This window comes from Scyliorhinus canicula, chromosome 3, assembly GCF_902713615.1.
Source record: "Scyliorhinus canicula chromosome 3, sScyCan1.1, whole genome shotgun sequence".
NCBI lineage: Eukaryota > Metazoa > Chordata > Chondrichthyes > Carcharhiniformes > Scyliorhinidae > Scyliorhinus > Scyliorhinus canicula.
In genome coordinates, this window is record NC_052148.1 from 275,163,994 (window position 1) to 275,181,680 (window position 17,687).

The following is a 17,687-nucleotide window of genomic DNA, read 5'->3' on the forward strand; positions in this document are numbered from 1 at the left end:
AGATTATTACAAAGGAAGCCAATAATTTGATCCCATAAATTGGTTGCCGATTGTGAAGATTTAAAATTGAATAGCAACAATTTCCTGCCCTTTTCTGGGTTTGGTTTTCAACAAGTTACTGTTCCTTTTATTTGGCTTAGTTTAGCGATAGTACATAGAACATTACAGCGCAGTACAGGCCCTTCGGCACTCGATGTTGCGCCATCTTGTGAAACCCCTCTAAAATCCCTCTACACTATTCCCTTATCATCCATATGCCTATCCAATGACCATATGAATGGGTTTAGTGTTGACGAGTCCACTACTGTTACAGGCAGGGCATTCCCCGCCCTTACTACTCTCTGAGTAAAGACCCTACCTCTGACATCTGTCCTATATCTATCTCCCCTCAATTTAAAGCTATGCCCCCTCGTGCTAGACATCACCATCCGAGGAAAAAGGCTCTCAATGTCCACCCTATCTAATCCTCTGATCATCTTGTATGCCTCAATTAAGTCACCTCTTAACCTTCTTCTCTCTAACAAAAACAACCTCAAGTCCTTCAGCCTTTCCTCACAAGATCTTCCCTCCATACCAGGCAACATCCTTGTAAATCTCCTCTGTACCCTTTCCAATGCTTCCACATCCTTCCTATAATGCGGCGACCAGAACTGCACGCAATACTCCAAATGCGGCCGCACCAGAGTTTTGTACAACTGCAACATGACCTCATGGCTCCGAAACTCAATTCCTCTACCAATAAAAGCTAACACACCGTACGCCTTCTTTTTTTTTTAAATTAATTTTTATTCAAGTTTTTTAATAACAGTAACAAATTTTCTCCCCACAATTTAAAACAAACAAGGCATGTTCCACACCAAAACAAGAAAACAACTCTTCCTCCCCCCCAAAATAAATAATAACAAATAGCAATACAAGAAAGAAGAAAATAACATAACAAACCCACCGCCGCAAAAACACCCTCCCCCCCCCCCAACCAGTACACCTTCTTAACAACCCTCTCAACCTGGGTGGAAACTTTCAGGGATCTATGGACATGGACACCGAGATCTTTCTGCTCATCCACACTGCCAAGAATCTTAACATTAGCCCAGTACTCTGTCTTCCTGTTACTCCTTCAAAAATGAATCACCTCATACTTTTCTGCATTAAACTCCATTTGCCACCTGTCAGCCCAGCTCTGCAGCTTATCTATGTCCCTCTGTAACTTGTAACATCCTTCTGCACTGTCCACAACTCCACCGACTTTTGTGCCATCTGCAAATTTACTCACCCATCCTTCTACGCCCTCCTCCAGGTCATTTATAAAAATGACAAACAGCAGCGGCCCCAAAACAGATCCTTGTGGTACACCACTAGTAACTTGTAGCCATGCTGGCCACGCAAAATGGACACTGAGCCAAACTAAAATGGAAGGCTGCTGAGAAACAGACAGTTCAGCCAGAACAGCAGTCTGCAAAGAGCAGTTTGCATTCTGCAGCAGCAGAAACCAGTTTGGGCTCAGGTGCAGAGACCTTAGCTAGGTGCAAATGGCAAAACGCTTTGCATGCTAATGAGGCCATCAGACTTGAACACCCACACAATAGATACATTTGGTTCTGAATGGACACATTCCAATCAAGACCCAGACATCGAGGCACCAGAAACCTCCGAACAAAAGGACATAAGAAACGCCCCCTCCATCACGGAGACCCCCTCGCATTGGGGAATTAATCCAGTATCGATAAGAAATTGATCCAATAGGTAGAGCCCGCCCGAGAAGAGGGAAGGACAACGGAACCCCTATAAAAGATAGGGACCTCGTGTTGTCCGGTCTGTTAAACCTGTGCTCCGGCCTCGACTGACACCTGGTATCCTGACTCCAGCCGTTGAGCACCAGCCGCCGAAACCGTAAGTTCAACGCTCGCTACGCGATCCAAGCCCGCTAGACTCCCAAGTGCCAGAACGCTTGCTGAAGGCTGCAGACAAGACCAGGACGAAGGCCTCGTTCTCTGACCTTGCCTGTTCCTGTTAGATAAGTATTCTGTTTGCTTATGTTTAGTTGTAGCTTAGTCTCTTAGTGTGTGTGTGCATGAGTATTTATTATTAACTGTATAATAAATATTGATCGTTTGAACTTGACTAATCGGTGTATCGTCTTTATTACTTTGAATTTGACCTTGGAATACTTGTGACGTTGCCTATACGGCAGCTGGCGACTCCAGAGCTTAAATAATTACATAGAACAGAGCCTAGCAGTGTTAAGCACACGTCGAACTCGGAGGCGTGTTAATACACTCCAATAAACGCGTTTTACGCCCATAGTAAAACGTGCAACATTTAGTGGCGACATCCGCCGGGACCCTGTTGTAAGTGGAAACACCACAGTGTCCAGGACCCTGAAATTTGAATTAGAACTCCAAATTGCAGAGAAAGAAAGAGATCACAAGTATTCAAGGTGTTCAAAATAATAAGCGAAATTCGGAAGTGTGTTTTAGTGCATGCGTACTAACAGGGCTGTAAGGTAAAACTGAAAGCTTTTTGTTGCGACAAACTTTCGGTAGTTTTGTGATCGGAAAATAGCGTAAGCCGTACCCTTTTCTCAAAACACCACCCCAGCAACCCCCTGTTCCAAATTATAAAAAGAGAGTCAGAGGAAATGGCCATGCAGGCAATGGAACGTCTGATGGACCCAGAAAGGTTTGTGGTCGCAGCGACCAGCAGCAGTAGCAGAGTAGGCCAGTGTCCCACGTGGGAGCTGGAACTCCGCAAATATCTGCAGGGAAAGGGATGGCCCCTTTGGAAAGAGTTTTGTGCAAATGAGGAGACAGGTCCCGGAAGTATAGGTCATACTTGGTGGGAGAACCTCTCTCAGATACACAAAAAGAGTTTAAGTAAAGCACGCAAGCCGATGGCGATTGTGTCCTGCTTGGCACAGTTGCGAGGCGCAGAGGAGGTCATCAGGACGCTCCGGGCAGATTTAGAGGAAAGGAACCGAATGAGTAAGGTCGATGTCAGGGACATCGAGAAAGAAAACCTGGATCTAAAAGGGAAGTTGGCAGAGAAGGGTAGAGAGGTGGATGATGCCAAGAGGGCTCACCAGTCTTGTCTAGCTCATCTGAACAGTTCCCAGACCCAGTATGAGAAAGCCTATCAGGACGTGCAACGTGCCGTTCTGATAAGACAGGAATCGGAAAAGCAGGTGGAGGCATTGCAGAGGCAATGTTCCGATCTCAAAGCAGCTTTGAGAGCACTCCACGCTGCAACAACCGAACAAAGACAAAGCACAGTTGACCACGCGAAATGCAGAAAACAGATTGCGGAACTGCAATCTCTGCTTTCGGTGCAGAATGGCTTCCAAAGCACCTTTGGAGCTCAGTTAGATGGGGAAAACGCCCCAGATTGGCAGGAATTAAGCGAGACAGCGCAGCGTTATGTTCAGGGAACATGTGCGCCCGCAGCTCAGCAGAAACGACAGGCACCCCAACCCCCCACAGCTCAGATCATAACCGCACCCATGAATCCCGTAACCACACAGAGGAAAGCCGAATCAGAAGGCGCCCCAGACATAACTTACACCACCCCTTTAACAGTAACCCAGCTAAGGGACGCTTGTGAAAAGATCACTCCGTTCCTCCCCACCGCAGACCCCCACCAGTTCTTTGCGAAAGTAAAACAGCAGGCTACCATGTACGGCCTGGATGAGAGAGAGCAGGTTAAGCTCACCGTGCTGAGCTTAGACCAGAGTGTAGTGGCAGCCCTCCCCGACCCACAAAACGTGGCAGGAGGCAGCCTAGAGGAGATGCACACTGCTATTTTAGATGCCATCGGGTACAATAGAGGTGACCCCGTAGAAGGCTTGAATAAGTGCAGGCAGAAGAGATCTGAACACCCCACAGCATTCGCCGGAAGGCTGTGGATTCATTTCAGCGCAGTTTTCGGACAGCTAGATAGAGCGCATTTAACCCGCGAAAACATGGTTAAGTGGACGCGCACAATTATCTCACACGCAACAGAAGCAGGACAGAGCGCTTGCAATAATTACGACCCCTCAGAAGAGGCCCATAACGAAAAATGGGTCCTCAAAAGATTGTCCCGCGCTTGGGAGCAATCGCTTCAGGCAAAAGCAAAGGTTAGATCCCCAGAAGAGGCTCAGGCTGCTGCAGACATCCAAGCAGTCAGAGAGCACCAGAAGCCCGCATGGGTAAATGAAGGCAAGAGCAGCCCTCAACAGAAAGGCCAGGAATGCTATAACTGTGGACAGTTAGGGCATTGGGCAAAAGAGTGTAATGCACCCCAGCGATCTCAGAGAGGCCAGCAGACAGGCACTCTGAACCGCAACAAAGCAAAACCAATCCACAATGTAGCAGTACAGTCAGGACCCACCAATGTGGACGAGACGAACTGACGGTGTTCGGGCTCCCCCACTTGGGTCTGTGACACACTATGGGACTCATCAGGGAGGCCCGTAGTCACGGCAAAAGTCAAAGGGAAGCCCATAGAGTTACTGTGGGACACAGGAGGATCCCGCACCACCATTAACTCCACAACCACGGCACACGCAGACACGTGGCCGACCACCTCCACCATCACACTTAGCGGGTTCACCGGACACTCGCAGCAGGGACATATCACAGCACCCGTAGCGATCCAGCTAGGGAACATTTCCACAAGACACCCCGTAGTTTTAGTAAATCTTCCCCGGACAGCAGAGCACATCCTGGGGATAGATTTTATGAACGCCCACAGCTTGTCGTTCGACCCAGTGAACCAGTGTGTCTGGCGAATGGCGAGATCAGACAGAGCCCCAGCCACCCTCACAGTAGGAGACTACGCTAATCGGATTAGCGCAGTGGGAGAGTACTCATTCGACCTGACTACACTCCACACCGACCGACAAATTAAGGCCCTACTAAACAAACACAGGACAGCATTTGCAAGTCACCGTCATGACTGTGGCAGAATGACTGGACAAGTTCATGTTACCGGACAGGACCCCCGACCGCAAAAGCAGTATAGATTTCCCCTCGAGGCAGAGGTGGAAATAGAAAAGGTTATAGGCAGCTTGTTGGACCAAGGTGTACTAAGAACGGTAGCCTCCACCAACAATGCCCCTATTTGGCCAGTGAGGAAGCCCGATGGATCATGGCGTCTGACCATCGATTATCGGGAACTCAACAAAGTAACCCCCGCAGTAGCCCCAACGGTAGCTACTAGTCCCGAGACCATGCTCAAGCAGGGTCTCAACGCCAAGTACTTCACGGTATTGGACATCAGTAATGGATTCTGGTCAATACCATTGGCAAAAGCGTGCCAATACAAATTCGCATTCACTTTCAAAACTCAGCAGTACACGTGGACATGCCTCCCACAAGGATTCCACAATTCCCCCTCCATTTTCCACCGACAGCTGGCAAGTGGATTAGGAAAATTTTCCCGACCCGATTGTCTGGTACAGTATGTAGACGACCTACTACTGCAGACGGACACAAAGGCAGAGCACATTTCGCTTCTGGCCGAACTCCTAGAACTCTTAACTGAAATTGGCTGTAAAGTTAACCCGAAAAAGGCCCAAATATTGGAAAGTAAAGTGATGTATTTGGGATCAGTCATCACGCACGGCAAACGCGAGATCGAATTCAAAAGAATTGATTCGATCGTCAAATTGCCCCTTCCCCAGAATGTATCAGCCCTCCGGTCGTTTTTAGGACTGGTTGGCTATTGTCGGAACCACATCGACGGATTCGCGACAAAAGCCGCCCCACTTTCAGACCTCCTTAAGAAAGGAGCCCCCTGGGAATGGCTTCCGCAGCATACAGGCGCTGTGGAAGAGTTGAAACGAGCCCTTAGTGCAGCACCCGCGCTGCTAGTCCCCGACCAACTTTCACCGTACGCAATAGAGGTAGCGAGCACCGATCTAACCCTCTCGGCCGTGTTGCTTCAAGAACGGCACGAGCAGCTAAGACCAGTGGCTTATGCCTCCCGACTGTTAGACCCAGTAGAACAAGGATTTTCGGCCTGTGAGAGGCACCTCCTTGCTGTCTTCTGGGCTGTGCAGTATTTCTCATACATCACCGGACTCAACCCCATCACCATTCTAACCGAACACACACCCACACAGCTACTACTAGACGGTCGACTGAAGGACGGTTCAGTTAGCCAGATTAGGGCAGCTAGGTGGACCCTACTTTTACAAGGACGGGACATTACAGTGAAACGGACACGCACCCACACATACTTAGCAGACAACCTCCAATACCCCGGACAGCCCCATGACTGTGAAATTGTAGCTCCCCTGCATAACACAGGACCCTTTTTAGCAAAAACACCCCCCAGGAAGATAGGGAACCCGAAACAAAACCCCCAGCCCACAGACACGTGTGGACCCTTGAGGATTTATGTAGACGGTTCCTCCACAGTTTTAAATGGTGAGCGTATCACAGGATGCGGCATCTATGTAGAGGACGCGCAGGGGCGCGCTCTCGAAGAAATCGCTCTTAAGTTACCAGGTCACTTAGGCGCGCAGGCAGCAGAGCTAGCAGCCATAGCGTACATAGTGGACCACCCCGATTCTTTCCCCAGCCCAGCAGACATATATTCAGACAGCTTATATGTCTGTAACAGTTTAACCGATTTTCTGCCCCTGTGGAGGACACGAGGTTTTGTCTCCGCAGACGGAAAACCCCTTCCATCAGCCCCTCTACTCCAGCATATTTTAGCGAAAGCGAAGGACAGGACCTTCGGCATTATAAAAGTTCGCAGCCACCATAGGTCATCACCACCTGGGAATGTAAAAGCCGACGCGTTGGCTAAGGCAGGTTCCAGGAGAGGACACTTATGGACCCCCCCAGCTAGCGCACCAGCTAGCGCCCCTGTGAGCGCACTCCAAGTCTCACAGACTGATATTAAAGATCTCGTGGCAGCACAAAAACAGGACGGAGACCTCAGGGAGGTTTTCAAGGGAAACTTTGTGCCTGCTTACGAGCACTTTAAACACGCACTGACCACACATGAGGGTGTGATCATTAAGGACCGACTTTATGTGGTCCCACAGCAAGACAGGAATCAGATGATTGCCTTGTTCCATGACGGACACGGGCATCAGGGAATTGATGCAACGACGAGGCACCTCAGGCAACTCTGTTGGTGGCCTAAACTCAGGAATGATGTAACGCACTACATAGAGAATTGCCTGATTTGTGCTCAGAATAACCCGGAGAGGTATTCTAGGAAAGCACAACTTCGGCATACTCGCCCAGTTAACGGCCCTTGGACAAACCTCCAGATCGACTTTATAGGTCCATTGCCCCCTTGTAGGAATGGCTATAAATACGTTCTGGTGGTGATAGATACCTTTACCAAGTGGGTAGAGGCATTTCCCTCACGAACAAACACAGCTAAGACAGCTGCAAAGATCCTGACCCACCACATCTTCACGAGATGGGGTTTACCCCGAAGTATCGATTCGGACCAGGGATCTCACTTTACAGGACGGGTCATGAGGAACGTCCTGACAATATTCGGAATCAAACATAACTTCCACATTGCGTATCATCCACAGTCCAGCGGGATTGTGGAGCGCATGAATCGGACCCTAAAAACTACCCTTAGGAAAATGGTTCAAGAGAACAATTCCACATGGGATTCAGTGCTCCCCTTTGCACTTATGTTCATAAGGAACACTGTCTCCACATCGACAGGATACACACCACACACACTCATGACCGGACGCCCTATGAAAGGTACAGAATTCCTTTTAGGACTGGACATGACAAGCCCCGAAGTGACGGCCCTCACACATGAAAAGGCAGTTAAAGAACTAGTTGAGACTGTGAGGTCTGCACAGCTCGCAGCCGCAGTCCAGCTAGGGAAACGCCGACAGCAACGGACTGCCTGTTTCAACAAGACCGTACACACCACAGAATTCCAGGTTGGGCAACAGGTAATGTTATCTGTTTATAACCCCAGCAGTTTTTTGGCTCCAAAATATTCCGGCCCCTACTCAATTTCGGACAAAATTAGCCCCTCCGTTTACAGGATAAAGTATCCTAATGGGAAGACCGCGTGGTTCCATATAAACCAGTTAAAGGCATATGGAACACAGGCCAACCATGCTCACCATGTCCTGCTAGACGCAGCAGAACACTTCACCCCGCCCACCAGAGACACTTTTCCACCATCCCCCTCACAGACCAGTTCATCAACGGACTCGCCCACGACTCCGCCCACAGACCACTACAGACCACGCCCCGACACGCCCACAAGCTGCCACAGCAGAGACAGTAGGACAGACACTGACTCTGAAGACAGCGACACCACACAGCCATACAGCCCACACTGCACCACCTACGACCCCGACTCCAGTGACCCCATGGAAGTCACTTACCTTAAAAACCCAGAACCACCACCCGACCCCGACTACCCCGACAACACACTCGACGCCACACAATGGCACAGGGACAATTCCTACAGACTTGTCCGCAATGATGAGAGTGACCCCCGGTCACACAATGCCAAAATAGCATGCCTGATCCACACAAGGGTGTGGGATCCGGGAGAGCAGGACGACACGGTGTCTGACTCCCGACACGGCAACCCCTTTGTGACCCTGTTCACAGAGGTAGAATCAAAGTGAGGTGTCCAGATGATGTAAGATAGGAATCGTTTGAGGGAAACGATGTCCTTTCTGATGGAACCTGCACGTATGTTTGTCTTCGTTTTATGTTTGTTTGTCTCAGGATTGTACAATGTTTCCGTTGGAGGATGGACATCTTCTTTTCAGCTGAAAAGATTGTGACCACCTCACATGCACGTTAGTTTGTCCGCAGATACTTCTGAGAACTTCGGTTTGATTGGAGATCTTTTCCAAAGTTGTAAGGCCACACGCCAAATAGCTTGTCCGCAGATATTTCTGAGAACTTCAGTTGTATCCTCTGGTGAACCGACACGGTTCACGACTTGTTCCCTGTTTTCAGAACGGAGCATCTTGGCTCCCTTGGTTTTTTTAGGTGCCCCTCTATTCGGCGAAATAGAGGCTGCAAGTCATGGTAAACACATTCGTACCCGTTTTTCCAGGTTACTCAGGCAGTGGACAAACGGCACTGAGGACCCGCCCTGTCTGAGAACCAACCCTTGGTCAGCCAAGCTCGGGTATGGCACAGCACGCCCTACCCGGGGATCCCATCCAACTCGTACCCGTAGCGGCCCATACGCAACTCATTCGGATGTTTCTTTCCAAATTTGTTTTCATTTTAGGTTAGGTAGCCCTTCGGCCGCCATCCCACATGCTATTTACATCCGGAAACATTCGGATGGTAAATCAGCAAAGCCTGCGAGACGGCTCGCAGAAGGAAGGATTGTTAGGTGTATGCTGGTCTTTAAATTCGCTTTTTGAAAAAAAAAAATGAGGGGAGTCACAGGGTGTGACTTAGCCAGTCATTTTAAAGGGTCAATTGGGATTTGAAAGACAGATGCACTAACAAGTAAAGGTCTTAAACTGTGTATTGACAGATACTGTGCTTGATCCCAAAGGTTTCAAAGGACGAGACAGAGGTCGAAGCCAGGATTGTCAATACCGGAGGAAGAAGGAAGAGAAAGAAGAAGAACAGCAAAATGATGGAAGCCCACTTATTACTATTTAATGTCATATGTATATGTGTGGAAACAAGACACGTTTCCCCCACAACCCCCACCGTAAATGTTAGTACAGCAAACCCCCAGTGCTCAGCTCTGATCAGCGAGGTTCAGACCTGGTGTACTAAATTCATGACGTGGTACTCCATGTCCTACATAATCGAATCACTGTTGGTGATTGCGATCCTCACCATCCTAGTGCAGACCCTCAGGTTGAGGAAATGGAAGAGGAGAGCCTCTCGTTCCAGCACCTCACCCATCTATAGAGTGCAATCCCCCATCTTCGGATTCCACCAAACCCCTCAACCCCTCACTGATTACAACACTCTGTAAATAAAATTCAGCCATGTATTATATTGTTCCATACTCGACTGCCGAGTTGGGAAGTGTGATGTTGTGGTGTGAATGGTTAAGGTTTAGAGTGATTAAATGTTTAAGTTAAGTTAAGGTTAATAGTGATAGGTAGAGGTTCCCAATTGTAGTAATGCATGTCCCTTTGACATAGGGCCAAGTAGAAATGTTAGTTAAATTTTTTTTCTCTTCTTCCCATAGTTTAGAACAGAGTAGAACAGGAACTGGCAAGAGGTCAGAACACAAGGAGGCAAAGTACATAGGTGATCCTTCACAATAGTATGATTGTGAGGATCACAAGGAGGGAATGTAGCCATGCTGGCCACGCAAAATGGACACTGAGCCAAACTAAAATGGAAGGCTGCTGAGAAACAGACAGTTCAGCCAGAACAGCAGTCTGCAAAGAGCAGTTTGCATTCTGCAGCAGCAGAAACCAGTTTGGGCTCAGGTGCAGAGACCTTAGCTAGGTGCAAATGGCAAAACGCTTTGCATGCTAATGAGGCCATCAGACTTGAACACCCACACAATAGATACATTTGGTTCTGAATGGACACATTCCAATCAAGACCCAGACATCGAGGCACCAGAAACCTCCGAACAAAAGGACATAAGAAACGCCCCCTCCATCACGGAGACCCCCTCGCATTGGGGAATTAATCCAGTATCGATAAGAAATTGATCCAATAGGTAGAGCCCGCCCGAGAAGAGGGAAGGACAACGGAACCCCTATAAAAGATAGGGACCTCGTGTTGTCCGGTCTGTTAAACCTGTGCTCCGGCCTCGACTGACACCTGGTATCCTGACTCCAGCCGTTGAGCACCAGCCGCCGAAACCGTAAGTTCAACGCTCGCTACGCGATCCAAGCCCGCTAGACTCCCAAGTGCCAGAACGCTTGCTGAAGGCTGCAGACAAGACCAGGACGAAGGCCTCGTTCTCTGACCTTGCCTGTTCCTGTTAGATAAGTATTCTGTTTGCTTATGTTTAGTTGTAGCTTAGTCTCTTAGTGTGTGTGTGCATGAGTATTTATTATTAACTGTATAATAAATATTGATCGTTTGAACTTGACTAATCGGTGTATCGTCTTTATTACTTTGAATTTGACCTTGGAATACTTGTGACGTTGCCTATACGGCAGCTGGCGACTCCAGAGCTTAAATAATTACATAGAACAGAGCCTAGCAGTGTTAAGCACACGTCGAACTCGGAGGCGTGTTAATACACTCCAATAAACGCGTTTTACGCCCATAGTAAAACGTGCAACAAACTGGACACCAGTCAGAGCATTTCCCATCAACCACCACTCTGTCTTCTATCAGCTAGCCAATTTCTGATCCAAACTGCCATATCACCCTAAATCCCATGCCTCTGTATTTTCTGCAATAGCCTACCGTGGGGAACCTTATCAAACGCTTTACTGAAATCCATATACACCACATCAACTGCTTTACCCTCATCCACCTGTTTGGTCACCTTCTTGAAGAACTCAATGAGGTTTGTGAGGCACGACCTACCCTTCACAAAACCATGTTGACTATCTCTAATCAAATTATTCCTTTCCAGATGATTATACATCCCATCTCTTATAAACCTTTCCAAGACTTTTCCCCACAACAGAAGTAAGGCTCACTCGTCTATAGTTACCGGGGTTATCTCTATTCCCCTTCTAGAACAAGGGGCCAACATTTGCTATCCTCCAGTCTTCTGGCACTATTCCTGTAGACAAAGATGTCTTAAAGATCAAAGCCAAAGGCTCAGCAATCTCCTCCCTAGCTTCCCAGAGAATCAGAGGATAAATCTCATCCGGCCCAGGGGACTTATCTATCTTCACACTTTCCAGAATCGGTAACACCTCCTCCTTATGAACCTCAAGCCCTTCTCGTCTAGTAGCCTGTATCTCAGTATTCTCCTCGACAACACTGTCTTTTTCCTGTGTGAATACAGACAACAAATACTCATTTAGCACCTCACCTATCTCCTCGGACTCCACGCACAACTTCCCACTACTGTCCTTGACTGGCCCTACTCTTACCGTAAGTCATTCTTTTATTCCTGACATATCTATAGAAAGCTTTCGGGTTATCCTTGATCCTACCTGCCAAAGTCTTCTCATGTCCTTGCCTGGATCTTCTTAGCTCTCTCTTTGGAGCCTTCCTAGCTAACTTGTAACTCTCAAGCGCCCTAACTGAACCATCACGTCTCATCTTTACATAAGCCTCCTTCTTCCTCTTGACACGTGTTTCAACTGCTTCAGTAACCCATGGTTCCCTCGCTCGACCACTTCCTCCCTACCTAACAGGTACATACTTATCAAGGACACACAGTAGCTGTTCCTTGAACATGCTCCACATTTCCATTGTGCCCATCCCCTGCAGTTTTCCTCTCCAGCCGATGCATCCTAAGTCTTGCCTCATCGCATCATAATTGCCTTTCCCCCAGCTATAACTCTTGCCTTGTGGTATATACCTATCCCTTTCCATCGCTAAAGTAAACATAATCGAATTGTGGTCACTATCACCAAAGTGCTCACCTACCTCAAAATCTAACACCTGTCCTGGTTCATTACCCAGTACCAAACCCAACACGGCCTCGCCTCTCGTTGGCCTATCTACATACTGCATCAAGAAACCCTCCTGCACACATTGGACAAAAACGGACCCATCTAAAGTACTCGAACTATAGCCTTTCCAGTCAATATTTGGAAAGTTAAAGTCCCCCCAACAGTATGAAAGTTGCACAATATAATAGCACTATCTTCCGTCTGCTTCACCCGACGTCTATGTTTATGCATTTACATTGTGCATTTATAGCATGTTCTATGTTTTCATGTATGGAGCAAACTGCCTGGACTGTTCACAGATCAACACTTTTCACTATACCGTACACATGACAATAAATCTAAATAAACTTTTGCAAAGCAGCTAAAAATTACTCTATTTCACCACAATTTATAAAGTTTTCATCCAGCTTCTTGCTCATCAACAAGCTACAACCTAATTCAATCAAGAAAATAAATGAATCCAAATTAAACTGGCACCAGCTCGAGAACATTGGTAACTTTACTAAAGCCATTCAGTCCTATGGGATGAAGCAAGAGAAGGCTCACCAGCCTATAATTTCCTGGATTATCCCTGCTTAAACAAAGGAACAATCAGTAATGCATCAACTGCTACTGTACTACGCAACAAAATATACTCAGTTAGTTTTGTATTAATCAGAAACCATACCTGTTTCACTTATGAAGAGTCCTCCAGACTCAATATTAGCTCTCTCCTCTCTCCACTTTTTCCAGAATTTTAACTCATTTCCTCCATTAACCATTACTTTGTTTTCACAACTAGAAATTAGCAGGCAATGCTCAAAAAGTGCAGGTGATAACCAGGTCAAATGCTGCTGGATCACCTTTATACTTTCAACCATCAGGACTAATTGAAGCAACTTGCTTAGCCCGGAAAGTGCTGTGCTATAGATTGCATCCTTCAAAAACCTTGGAGATGGTGTACAGACTTTGGGGGGTCAGGTGAGTTACTCACCGCAGGGTATCTAGCAATCAATCTGCTCTTGCAGTGGTGCGCTATAGATTGCATCCTTCAAAAAAAAAAATGGTTTCACTGTACCTTTAGAAATAGTTAATGCAGGGGACCACTGTGATCTTAGAATATCAAGACAGATGCTGCCATTACTGTTAATATTTGGATGATAAATTCTCGTAGTAAACGCAACCTGCAACAAAAAAGAACATTAGTCAATTTGCACCAACATCACACAAACACAGTCAGACAATCAATACAAACACTTTGACGTAAATGTGAAAATTTAGAGGGTTCATTAACTAACGTCAAATACCATCTAGAAACAAAAAAAAAAATCTTGGTTGTCTCCAGATAAGTGTTTAAGGTGCCAGAACCCACAAATATGTCACAACTGATAGTGTTAAAGAAAGTTAGTTCTAAAATTGGAGATAATCTAAGGTATTGAAAAAGGAACTAAACTAGGGAATCCTGCAATTAACTGACAATTAACCAAGGTTGATTCCTGGCACAGAGGGAAGAACAGTAAACATGTTGCAGCTAAAACTACAGATGTTCTCCAGGTCTCAGCCAACTCATTGAACAAATGGTGTAGAACTAGGACCAAAACCATTTTTAATCTCAGGATACAAGTCTAAAAATCTCTCAAGTTCCAGGCTATTTGGAGTCAAACAGACCACATTACTGGAATCTTCAGCAATTGAATTCATTCCAGGTGCAAGTCTCTGCATATTACTTCATTCACTGATCTGATCAAGGGGTTTCCAGTCAGCACTTTCCAATTTTCCTGCCACAAACAGACGTTCTCTAGAAAGGTCACAGTGAGTCAAAACATAAATTCTGTTTCTCTCTCCACAGGTGCTGCCAGACTTGCTGCGTTTATCCGGCATTTTCTGTTAATAGTTCAGATTTTCAGCATCCACTGTATTTTTTTATTTGCCTCTACTCCACTATATGGTGCACAATCAAAATAATATTAAAATTTGTTATTTTCAGGTAAAATGCAAAGTAATGCAAAATCCAAAATGCACCATAACAGTCATTAAAGAGCAAGTTAGTTTACAGTCAAACATAGCTCCACTCCAGATCCCAGGCTACTAGAAGATTCACATAAAGGCTTTACAGTAGCACAGTGGTTAGCATTGTTGCTTCAAAGCTCCAGGGTCCCTGGTTCGAGTCCCGGCTTAAGTCACTGTCTGTGCGGAGTTTGCACTTTCTCACCGTGTCTGCGTGGGTTTCCTCCGGGTGCTCCGGTTTCCTCCCACAGTCCAAAGATGTGCAGATTATGTGGATTGGCCATGCTAAATTGCCTTTAGTGTCCAAAAAGGTTTGGTGGGGTTACTGGGGTAGAGTGAAGGTGTGGGTTTAAGTACGGTGCTCTTTCCAAGGGCATTCATTTTTTCCAATTAAGGGGCAATTTAGCGTGGCCAATCCACCTACCCTGCACATCTTTGGGTTGTGGGGGGCGAAACCCACTCAGACACGGGGAGAATGTGCAAACTCCACACGGACAGTGACTCAGGGCCGGGATCGAACCTGGGACCTCGGCGCCGTGAGGCAGCAGGGCTAACCGACTGCGCCACCATGCTGCCCTACACTGTACATCATATGATTCTCCAAACCATCACCATTACCCCTTAACTGATCTGACTAGAGATTAGTCAAGTAGCTCATTGTTTGTGGGTAATTGGTTAATAGGCTTTCCTATATTAAAACAGTGACTGCTCTTCTGAAGTACATTATTGACTGTGAAATTCTTTGGTACAACTTGGAAAGCACAAAGTTTGTTCAGTCCTCGGGGCAGCGAAGGCAGTAAAGGTCAGGAGAAAGCACAGGGAAGGGATATGTCGAGGACCAGTAAAAAAACGGCTGTGAAAACAGCTGAAAGTCCATTGGGGAGTAGAAAGGTCACCGCGGGGTCGGTAAAGAAAATGGAGGCTGGAGCACTAGGGGAGGCCGCATTGCTTACGGCTGAAGAAATAACTAGGGTGATGGCGGCGGAATTCGAAAGGGAGTTTACAAAATACATGGAGACAATGAGGAAGGAGATGAGGAAGGTTTTGAGTATGCTGGTGAAGGAGGCGATTTCCCCGGTGATGACGGCGGTGGCGAGTGCAGTGGCGGAGTTGCGGACGCAAGGGAAGGCACTGAAGGAAGTGGAGGAGGCATTATTGCAGCACGGTGATCAACTTACCTCGATGGGGAAGGAGATGTGGAAGGTGATGGAGATTAACAAGGATCTGCGAGGAAAAATGGAAGACCTGGAAAACAGATCCAGGCGACAGAATTTGAGGATTGTGGGGCTGCCCGAAGGAGTTGAAGGGACGAGACCGACTGAGTATTTTGCTGCGATGCTGGCGAAACTATTGGGGGTGGGGGAGGATCCCTCCCGATATGAACTGGATCGGGCTCATCGGTCGTGGAGGCCTGTACCAAAGGCGAGTGAGCCGCCACAGGTAGTGACTCTGCTTCCGTAGGTATAGTGTGAAGGAGAAGGTCCTGTGCTGGGCCAAGCAGAAGTGGGTGGTGCAGTGGGCTGGAGCTGGTATAAGTGTATACCAGGACTTTACGGAAAACACACATTATTCATTTCTAAGCATCTACATTGGAAAATTTAAGATGTGGATCAGCTTTGATGTCCCCAACTGCATTTGCCCTCCTTGTTATCCCTCCTTACTCCAATGCCTGGCTTTAAATACTGAATTTTGTCAGACTAGTCATATTTTAAGCAACAAAATAATGCTGGATGTCAGCAGTTATACTTGCCTTGGGTGGTTTGAAAGGGTAGTCTGTAGGAAAATGAATTGTCAAGAAAAAGACTCCACCCTGATATGGACTGTCATTCTGTTGAGAGAGAAATAAAAATTAATTTTACAATCCCTTAATAATAAGCTCTTGCGTATCAAACTTTGAACAAATACTTACAGGTCCCATGATTGTGGCTTGCCAGTGAAACACTAAGAAGAAAGAAATACTGGCAATTAGTATAAAGTACAAATCAGTTTGGACTGTTCCATTAGCCAATATAGAGAAGTGAAGGAAAACAACCAATTGGTTTGTATAGTTGTATCCTACATTCAATATTTAAAGACAGGGATGGAAAATTGCACACCACACATTACTGAAACATGCAATAGTCTGAAAGCCAGTACCCCTGGTTTAGAATAACTTGAGTCATTACACATTCTCCAAATGGTGGGTAGGCATGTCCCAAAAGGGATCATCTTTCCTAGCCACCCAGAACAGTATCAGCAAATATTTTAAACAGTCAATGTCTAATGTGTTTCAATTTAGATTTATGAATCCACTTAGAATTTGAATGGTTAACCATTTACGACTGAGACGCTAAAACGCGTCACACTTTAAAGCCCAACCTTGCAAAGTCACACCAAGAAACAGATTATCAGTCTGCACTCCCAAAGACAGGTCAAACCGGGCAGTCAGAATCAAGTATCAGCACCACAAATACAGAAAGCAGAGATGTGCTTGGACTAAATCTACAAAAGATAAGACTTCCTAGCATCTATTTTCAAATGTTCCAAAGATAACATTGGTTAGGCAACAGGAGCATTGCATCCAGTTCTGGTTATCACATATAGGAAGGATGCGAAGAGGCAGCACGGTGGCACTGCTGCCTCATGTTGCTCAGGTCTCAGGTTCGATCCTGGCTCTGGGTCACTGTCTGTGTGGAACATAGAACATAGAACAGTACAGCACAGAACAGGCCCTTCGGCCCTCAATGTTGTGCCGAGCCATGATCACCCTACTCAAACCCACGTATCCAGCCTATACCCGTAACCCAACAACACTCCCCTTAACCTTACTTTTATTAGGACACTACGGGCAATTTAGCATGGCCAATCCACCTAACCCGCACATCTTTGGACTGTGGGAGGAAACCGGAGCACCCGGAGGAAACCCACGCACACAGGGGGAGGACGTGCAGACTCCACACAGACAGTGACCCAGCCGGGAATCGAACCTGGGACCCTGGAGCTGTGGAGCATTTATGCTAACCACCATGCTACCCTGCTGCCCCAGTTTGCACATTCTCCCCGTGTCTCATGGGTTTCGCCCCACAACTCAAAGATGTGTAGGGTAGGTGAACTGGCCACACTAAATTGCACCCAAATTGGAAAAAAAGAATTGGGAACTCTTTTTAAAAAAAGGATAGACAAGAGGGTCTTTGGGGATGCA

At 46.8% G+C, this 17,687-nt stretch overlaps 1 protein-coding gene across 2 annotated transcripts in view; it reads right to left on the minus strand.

The window, feature by feature from the left end:
- LOC119963571 (ubiquitin-conjugating enzyme E2 D2-like) overlaps positions 1-17,687 on the minus strand; it is a 55,543-nt gene that overhangs the window by 24,996 nt on the left and 12,860 nt on the right. For both annotated transcript variants that reach the window (XM_038792895.1, XM_038792896.1), the window contains exons 3-5: positions 16,416-16,447; positions 16,257-16,334; positions 13,578-13,683 (exon numbers count right to left, since the gene is read on the minus strand). In XM_038792895.1, the coding sequence (XP_038648823.1) occupies positions 13,578-13,683; positions 16,257-16,334; positions 16,416-16,447 (216 nt within the window). The remainder of the gene's footprint in view (positions 1-13,577; positions 13,684-16,256; positions 16,335-16,415; positions 16,448-17,687) is intronic.